The sequence below is a fragment of the Corapipo altera genome, unplaced genomic scaffold (genome assembly GCF_003945725.1).
Source record: "Corapipo altera isolate COAL_440 unplaced genomic scaffold, ASM394572v1 301, whole genome shotgun sequence".
Lineage (NCBI taxonomy): Eukaryota > Metazoa > Chordata > Aves > Passeriformes > Pipridae > Corapipo > Corapipo altera.
The window spans coordinates 1,541,391-1,550,677 of record NW_020884926.1 but is presented as its reverse complement, the minus strand read 5'-3'; the positions used below and the strand labels follow the sequence as shown (position 1 = coordinate 1,550,677).

General features: G+C 50.0%; 1 protein-coding gene across 1 annotated transcript; it reads right to left on the bottom strand.

Annotated features, from left to right (window-relative positions):
• Nucleotides 1-2,841: 2,841 nt before the first annotated feature.
• FNDC10 (fibronectin type III domain containing 10) lies at nucleotides 2,842-5,571 on the bottom strand. Its single transcript, XM_027658199.1, has one exon. The coding sequence runs from the start codon at nucleotides 5,517-5,519 to the stop codon at nucleotides 4,839-4,841; it is 681 nt and encodes a 226-aa protein (XP_027514000.1). The 5' UTR covers nucleotides 5,520-5,571; the 3' UTR covers nucleotides 2,842-4,838.
• Between the last annotated feature and the right edge of the window lie 3,716 nt (nucleotides 5,572-9,287).

Below are 9,287 nucleotides of genomic sequence, written 5' to 3'. Positions count from 1 at the left end.
CCCCGTCGCCCGTCCCCGCTCGGGTCCCCGCGGCCTGGTGGCTTGTGGGGTTGCTGGGGGGACGCTGCCGGGAATTAGGGGTCCCAATCCCTGGCAAGTCTCCACCGTGCCCCTCAGGCGCGACATGGAGGGGACGGGGTAGTCCCTCCCCTGCTCTGCCGGCCTTGAGCATACTTGTGCGTGAGGGTTTGGCGGGGCAATAAAGAGTATTAAAAAACCAGTATTTGTCTAAAAAAAAAAAGATATTAAGCTGTTAGAGAGCGGGCGAAGGAGGGTGGTGAGGGGTCTTGAGGGGCGGCTGAGGGCACTCGGGTTTTGTTCGGCTCGGGGAAAAGGAGGTTGAGGGGAGACCCCATGGCAGCCTGCGGCTTCTTCCTGAGGGTAAGTGGAAGGGGCAGGCACTGATCTCTCTGGCGATCCGAGGGAATGCCCCTGAAGTTGTGCCAGGGGAGGGTCAGGTTGGATATCAGCATAAAAGGTTCTTTTCACGACCCCAAGGCTGCCACAGCTCAAGGAGCGTTTGGACAACACCCTCAGGGACAGGGTGGGATTGCTGGGATGTCTGTGCAGGGCCAGGAGTTGGACTGATGGTCCTTGCGGGTCATGAATTCCTCAATCTTGCTGCCTCCTTGGGCTGTGAAATTAAAAATGCCACTCGCCAGAAAAAAACAAGGGGTTTGGATAGTTTTCCGTCTCGGCACTAGGTGGCAGCCAAATGTCAGCAGTGGGGCAGCTGGGCTGGGGACATGGAAAGATCCCGAGGGGAAGCGTTCGGATGGAGAATTGAGTCATCCCGAGGAAGAAAATTGGGTCCGACACCCTGGATAATCCCACCGCCATGGCTGTGCCCAGAGCGCTCTGTGCTGAGGGATCTGAAGTGAGCATAATACAGACACATGCTTGCTGTTACGATTAATCATGGAATTAGGAATAAACGCTCGGGCTTTTGCTGAAAACTGCACAAATAAGAGTGCCCCAAAACCAGGGGTTTTTTATGTACCCACTGCCTTGTAAAAGGCACGGATTTCAGAATTGTTTTCACACAGACAGGTCAAAATTATCATGGCGCTCCTTGCCCAGCCCAGCCCAATTCCATTTTTCCCTGAGGCTTCCGTCATCTTTTCCCCCTTCCACCTCACCCTGCTTTTCCACCTTGGTTTACTTGCACTGTTTCAATGGCAGAAGCAGGTAACAGGGAGCAAGAGAAATACAAGATAAATCAGGACATCAAAGGAACAAATCTATTCCCCAGCCCAGCTGAACTTCACCAGCAAGCCAGTGCTCTCTCTCCTCAGTGCTTTCTAAAAATATGTTCTGCCATCCCATTGGTATTGTTTTCCTTTGTGCTTTCTGAGGAATTTTTTCTGCACTATCACCTCAGCACTTCCAGTGGAGCCTTTTCCCACCTTTCAGCACCTTCATCACCTGCTCCCACAACCCGCCGCTCTCCTCTCTCCTTGTGCAAAAGCCTCGTCCTCCCTCAGCGCATCCATGTAAAACCCTTCATCTAGTATTTTCCACTAAAAAAAACCCCTTTTGTCACTATTCTCTCAATTTTCCCAGAGAAATCCTCCCTTCTCCCCTCAACTGCTCCCTTCTCCTCAGATCTTCCCTCTCACGCAGCTGTTTTGTCACCCAGCGTTTCCAGCCTAAACGTGTCCCCTCAGAGCTTCCTCGGCCCTTCCTGCAAAACCCTCTTCCTTTGGGTGTCTGCTCTGCCATTCCTAATAACCCTGCCCGCTGTTTTCTTAATTCTTACTCTGCAAAGGCACCCTAGAAATCATCTGGTGGTCCTGGGATACCTGGTTAAGTGAATTATTGGAGGTGTAGCAACCAGAGCTACGATAAAGCAACACCAGTCTCAGGGTGTGTTTGCTTAGCCTAAAACTGCCAAAGACTCCGTCCAAGCATCACTGCTGTAATTCCAAGCCTTTAACAGGAATGTGACCCTGTTATCTGCCACTTTTTCTACTTTCAGCCCACTCTTCCCAGCCTTTCTTTCAGAACATCCTGGTGAAATACAGCAGCAGTTTGCTGTCTTGTAAGACTACAACTCCAGGTCTCCATGGAAGCAAAATAGCAGCTTTCACTTGCACCTCCAAATAAAGCCGAGCAGCCTTTCCTTTTATGTACCACAAAAAATATCATAATGCAATTAAAAGAGATTCTTTGCCTGAGGCACAGACTGTTTCCTCCAGAAGATTCAAAGCTGGGGTCAGGCTGGGCTTTGAGCTGCTCACATTTAAGCAGTAGCTTTCCTCACATTTAGCACAAGGCAAGGGAAAAAAGGCTGTTATTGAGCATGTGATTCTCCATTTTAACTCCTGCAGAAATGGGTATGGCCTGATATTTGTCCTGGAAATTACTGGATAAATGCAGGATAATGTAACACCTAATGTACCACACGTATGGTACGTGTATGGTATGTGGGAGGAAAAAACCCACAGTCAGCAGATGTTTTGCTTGATGTCACATAAACGAAGCAGGGAATACCCTGATTTTTGTTTCCATACACCAAGATGTGTTCAATTAAAACTTAACCCCCTGAAAATGAATGAGAAACTGAGATATTGTTCTCCACATCCCATTTATAATGCATGGAAAGGAAAAAAAATTAAAATAAGCCTTTAGAGAATTAGATATTTTCTCCTATCAGGATTTATATTCTTGTTCTACATATTTTGGTCTTGTGTACCCTCTGCCCAGCATGCTGTTGCATACCTTAATGTTGTCATAATTTTACAGTAGGCCACGGAACACCATTATGACCAATGTTTGGGCAGATTTTTCCACTTTCAGTCAAACAAGATCTCGAACCATTAAATATTTACGAAGTCTTCATTTCTTTTCATTATTCTCTTAATTTATTAAGTTCAATGCCAAGGTGGTACAAGGCTCATTGTTCCTACAGTTTGATTTTCACATCTGGCAATTCGTGACGAGATGAAGAACAAAACAGTAACACTGGTTGACAGAAGCTGACAGAGATGTACAAAATCAGGGGCACTCTCATGGGCCTGTGCAGAACTGGCTACAGGAAAGGCTGACTTGAAACCTTCAAAAGACCTTTGACCAAAATTTGTCTCAATGCTCTTAAAAACTGATTGCCTTTTCTTTGCCAGGCTGCTAAAATCAAGTATACAGGCAAGGTAATAAACAGAGAACACTTAAACTGAGTCAGCTGCATGTGAGAAAGAAAACAAAGCAAGAATAACAAACAAATAAAAGATATTTCTGCCTGATGAAATACAGACCTTCAGTTTCTCAGCCACTCCCAAGTTATTGAAGGGATTATGATCAGTACAAATACTGTGTATTATTAAGGATTCCATATACTGTCTATACTTACCCTCTACTACCAAGTTGATACTTCACAAACTACTTTCACAAAGAAAAGCAAACGGGTCATTGACCAGTGCTAAACATTTACACAAACAGATCACACATGAACCTGACGTGTTTTAACAGCAACACCCCTTTACAGAAGAGTCGTTCCCCTACTTTTTTTTGCTTTAGGTGCTCAGTTTCTAAGTGATATAAATTAATTCTGTGTTACAGCAGTCAACTACATACAAACAACACGAACTAAAAACTAGCTCACTAAATAAATACCTGACGGTAACTGTTTTGTGTATCTATAGCAAAGTTCAAGTAATGATCAGCCCAAGTTTGTTTTTCCTTAAGAAAACAAACAACCAAACAGACAAGACCAACAACCACCAGTTTCAGAGACAAGACCACGAGGGAGATACACTTGTCTATGAGGACTACAGGAACAGATATACCAGTAAAATGGGACAAATTCTTAGCACTAAGGCACAATAGAATTAATACTAGAGTATGGCTAAAACCTTACTTACTACAGCATCGAGTGAGTAGTTAATGAGGAGTGTTCCTACGCTCAAAACGCTTGGCTACATTAGTGAGTTCTGTGTTCAAGAAGCGTCTACCTTAGTGTAGCTGCACACAGCATTGCTAAAAGAGGGGATTTCAGAGGGAGGGACGGTGCTCACTTACACTGTACTTATTTTATAATTAAGGATTGGTTTGTACTTGCTCGACAAAATGGAGTTTTCATACTCAATTTGTCCCTTTGCCATCGCTCTTTGTGGAACTACCAAGATGACAGTTCTAATGGGAGAAAAGCGGGTGTCAGATGTTGATGCTCGCTCGAGCTGACCAGAAACCCCCACTGCTTTGGACAGGCCCCAAAAATTTGTGACCAGCATAAGGTGGGACACAAAACCCACTTAAGTCACGAGATTTAAGTGGGCCTTGGATCGAACACACACTTAGCTACGGGGTTGGTGGTTCCAGTTGTCTGTTCTCCTGAACTTCAAACAACTTTCGCCCACAGGAAAAAAATCTAGCACAGGTCTAAGAGCACGAGGGTTTAGGTATAGGTTTAAAATAAGGGTTTTCTGGAGAGTCTTCTCAAACAGGCCCTTGTAAGATCTGCCGCTTGCCCTTAAAAACAGACAATTTCTGGCACTTGTGGACCTCTGCCATTGTTTTTTAATCCGCTGAGAACCCATGAGTTCAGTAACCACGCACAGCTCTGGCTGAAAAGCCAGCCTAGGAAGAAGAGCTCCAAGCACCGAGGGAAACCCAAATCCTCGAAGTTCAGGAGTGGCAAACCCACGGCTGCGAGAACAGTCTGGAAAACCTCTTCCCTCTCCGGAACGCGCTGGAAGGACGGCGGCGGGTGTGGTGAACCCCTAATCCTGGAAGTTTGGGAACGGCTGCGAGAAGAGTCTGGAAAACCTCTTCCCTTCCCGGAACGCGGGGAGAACCGGGAGCCTCGGCGCAGCGGGACCTGGGGGTCGCAGCATCCCCCGTTACGCGCGGCGCGGAGCCGCGGCGGCGGCGGCGCGGGCCAGCGCGGGGCTCATGAGGTTCTCGGTGATGTAGGCCACGAGCAGGCAGATGAAGACGAGCATCACGCAGATGGATCCCCCCACGGCCGTCATGGCCACGACGATGTCCCGCATGGCCGCGGGCTCCACGCGGAACTCCACGCACTGCGCGGGCGGCGCGGGGCGCGGCGGGGCGTAGCGCGGGCGCAGGCACAGGCGGTACCGCACGCTGCCGTGCGCCTCGGGCAGCAGGTAGTCGCGACATGCGGCGCCCAGCTCCACGCTGTCGCAGGGGAAGCGCGTGTAGGTGCCGTCCCAGGAGCAGTTGAGCGCGAAGCCGCGCAGGGCGGCGGCGGCGGGCGGGCGAGGCGGCCCCCAGTGCCGCAGCCCCCACTGCAGCAGCACGCTGCCGTTCCGCAGCACGTTGGCCACCAGCGCGCCGCCCGCGGAGCGGTGGGCGCGGCACCCGCGGGCCGCGCACTGGAAGCCGCGGGCCGGCGGGCGGAAGCACAGCCGCGCCCCCTCCGCGCCATCCGCGCCCACCTTGTAGGGGCACCACGGCTCGTCGGGCTCGGGGTCGCGCTCGGCGTCGCGCTCGGCCCCCCGCGCCCCCAGGCAGAGCAGGGCGAGCAGCGGCGGCAGCAGGCTGGGCATGCCGGGCATGCCGGCGGCCGCCGCATGGAGCCCGGGCCGCGGAGCGGGGCGGACGCGGCGCGTTATAAGCGCGGGCTCCCGCAGCCGCTGCGGGGCCGCCAATGGAGAGGCGGCGCCGCCGTTAACTCTCGCTGGGCTGCGGAGCACCCGCCGCGCCGCCTCTGACCGCCCGGACGCGGGGCTGCGGGGCTGGACACCGCCCCCGGCACCGCTCCGGAGCCCCGCGGGGCCGCGGACCCCCGGCTCGGGGTGTCCCGAGGGATGAGACGGGGGGGTAAGGGCCGGCGCGGGGGATGCTCGGCCGCCGCCCTCCCTCCCCCGGGCTCTGCGGGCTCGGCTGCGGCCGCTGCCGCTGCCCGGGGCTGCGTCCCCGAGGGGCTGGAGAGCGCGGCTCCAAGCGCTGCTCACTCCTGCCTCTTCCGAGTTGCAGATTTCGTTCCACACCAAGAAAATATGTAGGTTTTGTTTGTTGGCTTCCTTGGGGGGGGGGGGGGGGGGGGTTGCCTTTTTGTGTGTGTGTGTGTGTTTTGATCAGGTTTTACATAGGATCCTCTTTCAGTTTTTATAGCAGAACATAAGCATTTGTCGATATCTAACTCCCAAAAATGCAATAATTATCACCATTACATGGCTAAACCCCCCCAGAAACGTGCACGTGGATGGTTGGGAGGTGCCTCTGCCCCCTCTTTCCCCCCCAGGGGCTCACACCAGGAGGGATGCAGATCCACGGCAGGGCTGTGGGAAGTGGCAGAGCTCCCCTCCAGCTGATGCAAAGCTTGCTCAAAGAAACGGGGGTTACACAGACTTTTTTTTTTTTTTTTTTTTTTTAATGGTTATACCTTCTAATCCAGGCTGCTTTAACCTCTTGGCACTGGAAATTTAAATAAACTCAGCACGGATGTAATACAAAGACACCTCAGGACATCAGCTGAGAGCAGTGATAACGCTCTGGGTCTTAGTGCACAATGGGAGAGCGAAGGAAAAAGGATACTCCTCTTCCTCCTATCTTCTGCCAAATGCCATTTCCTCTCTCTGCAGCAGGACCAAACCCAACCCATCCCTTGGATCTGGAGCCAGCAAGCTGATTGTGCAGCACAGCAGGAGACAGCAGTGTTCCATCCCAGCATTACACCGTAATTAATGCTCTCAGAACGACCTTGAAAGATGTACACGAGCGTATAGACTTGTCTAAATATGGAAACCAAAGCATTCTAATGAAACACTGATAAAAATACAGACTTAAGCAGTGTTGGAAGAGCCTTTCAACAGTTAAATTGGTAAAAGTTCCTTTAAATCCTGTCTTTTCCGAGTCGCAGGGGGAAAAAGTGGCATTTCGTTTTGTTTGTATCTTGATCGGGTTTTACACAGGGTCCTGTTCCAGATTGTATAGCAAAATGTAAGCATTTGTCTATATTGAACTTGTGAAACAGAATAATTGTCATATTGCTTGGTTAAAACCCTCAGAAATGTGCCTAAACACATTGCTGTGGTTCTTCACTGTGTTACCTGTTTGGAAACATGAGATCTGCAGATTAACTGTGTAAGTTTTCTCTTGAAGTGTTTATTAGTTTACATAAGCCAAAAATATAACAAAAACAACGTTCCAAAGCCTATTTTTATTTCACAGCCTAAAGAAAAAACCCCAATCACACACCTTGCACTTCATGGAAGGTGTTACTTTGCACACAAAGTGTTATTTGTAGCAATGTGGAACTTGTTTAAATAGTTTCATTTTCTGATGCACTGAACAACAACGTAACTCAAGGATCTTGACATCGGGACCCCCCTTCCTTTCAGAAAGACTGGACTTTTAAAATATATAGTCCTTAATGAACTCTTTAATTTAACAATACCAAGTATTATAAGTTATTTCCACATCTAGTTTTTATCCAAATTTAATGGGGGTGCCTGCTAGCCTTTAAAAAGTTGTTAGAAATCTCTCTTAATACCAAGAGGTATCAATCAAAAAAATAGGATCAGCACAGAAAAGGATGCTGAAGTTGTAGTTATGGCTGCTCTCCTTGGAAAACACTGCTATCAGAGCAATAAGAGGTGCTGTGCTGCTGAAGGCACTTCTTGGTGGCTGAGGCAAACTTACCTGTGGAATCCCAGCTGGATGCAAGACCTGAAAGCCCTTCCAGAGAAATGTGTTCAGGAAACGGCTGGAGCCAAACCAAGCAAGTTTTGCCTCCTTCAACTTTGTGTGCTTCTCCCAACTACCACGGAGAGCAGATTGCCCTCCAGAGCTGTTACCATTTCCATGACCAGGGAAGAGACCTGGCACCGGCCTCTGAGGGGGCTTATGAGGGTGCTTTGCAATTCACTTTGAGTTGTGGTGAGAGATCCAAGAGTCTGGCACGTGGCACAGGGAAGGAAAATAGCTGGCACAGCAATGGAAACCCTGAACCCACCAAAAAATTTGTACCAGTGCTACAGGTTAACTACACCTTCTGCCCCGTGTCCTTTGGCCCTGCACCGTGTCTCTGAGCATAAAAAATTATTTATGCAGGAGCCAAGCAAACCCACATGCTTTGGCTTGGTCAGTCTGCCTGTGCTGGCTTCATATGAACCTTTTGTCTCATTGTTTGTTCTCTTAGTAATCCAGCTGCTTCCCAAGCCCTTCTTCCGTGCCCTAGCCTGCAATAAAACTCAGCCTGGACTTCTCATGTCATCACTTCAAGAGTTCACTGCTCAGGCAAAACACCAGGATTTGCTGTAAGCAGTGAACCCCAGCAACATGTCAAAACCAGCAGCATCCCAGCTTGCTTTATAGGCCTTCAGACAGACCCAGCACCACGGGGTTTCAGCTTTTCTGGTTCTCCTTCGCTGGGTTTATTGTCTCCTGTTAGAAGAAACAGTGAACTAGTACGAAAATGGGGGCAACTTGCTGTAGGCCAGGCAAGGAAGCACTAACCAGCCACAGCTCACCATTTATGCAACACTCTTACTAATTTTAGTCTTGGATATGGCCAGGGCAGACAATCCCCAGAGCAGAGATGCTCAGCTCTCAGCTAAGGGCAGCATATGACATATGGTTGCTAAAGCACCCTCCTAGCAGGGAGCTTTACATTCAGGCCCGAGTTGCTGCAGTTCCCTCCAAGTCATAACTTCGAGGATTACTCATCCTAGACATGCAAACGCAGAGAATCTGCCTCCTAATCCAGAGAGCTCCTGCAGTCTGAATCAGTGTGCAGCCTCTCCCCCACTGGGCTTCTATTTCCAGTGCTTGATTCACTTCCAGCAGGGGCTGAACTTACGTGCTCTGACAGTCACAGGCCACGGGGAGCACGTGAGAGGAGCGAATGAGCTGCAGCAGGCACAGAGCTGCCCTAAATACCTCGCTGGGGCAGCCTGGGCACGAAGGTTTGGCACCCAGGCCACGGTCTGTGTAGGCATGGATCCTGCACTGAGCTGTGAAACAATGACATCTCAGCAGCCCAGCTGAGAACTGGAGGTATTTCTGGTCAGGATGCTCTGAACCAGTAACTGCAAGTCCAGCTAATCTGTTCTGAATGTGCTATTTATAGCAGGCACTGGGGGCCCAGCAGTGTTGCATCATACAGCAGGGCTGGCATAGAAAGAACCAAGGCAGCATTAACCATTTCAAGGCATTTTGGACATCTTAAATGCCCCTGTAGCTTTGCAGTGAGCTCCTCAGTGGGCTACATGGGTGGCACTTGGCTAATAGATCATTTCCTAGGCTCCCTGGAGCTGCCACTGACTGCTCTTCTGCCTCTGGCACCTTTGCTTATTCTGACCACTCCACTCTACCCCAGA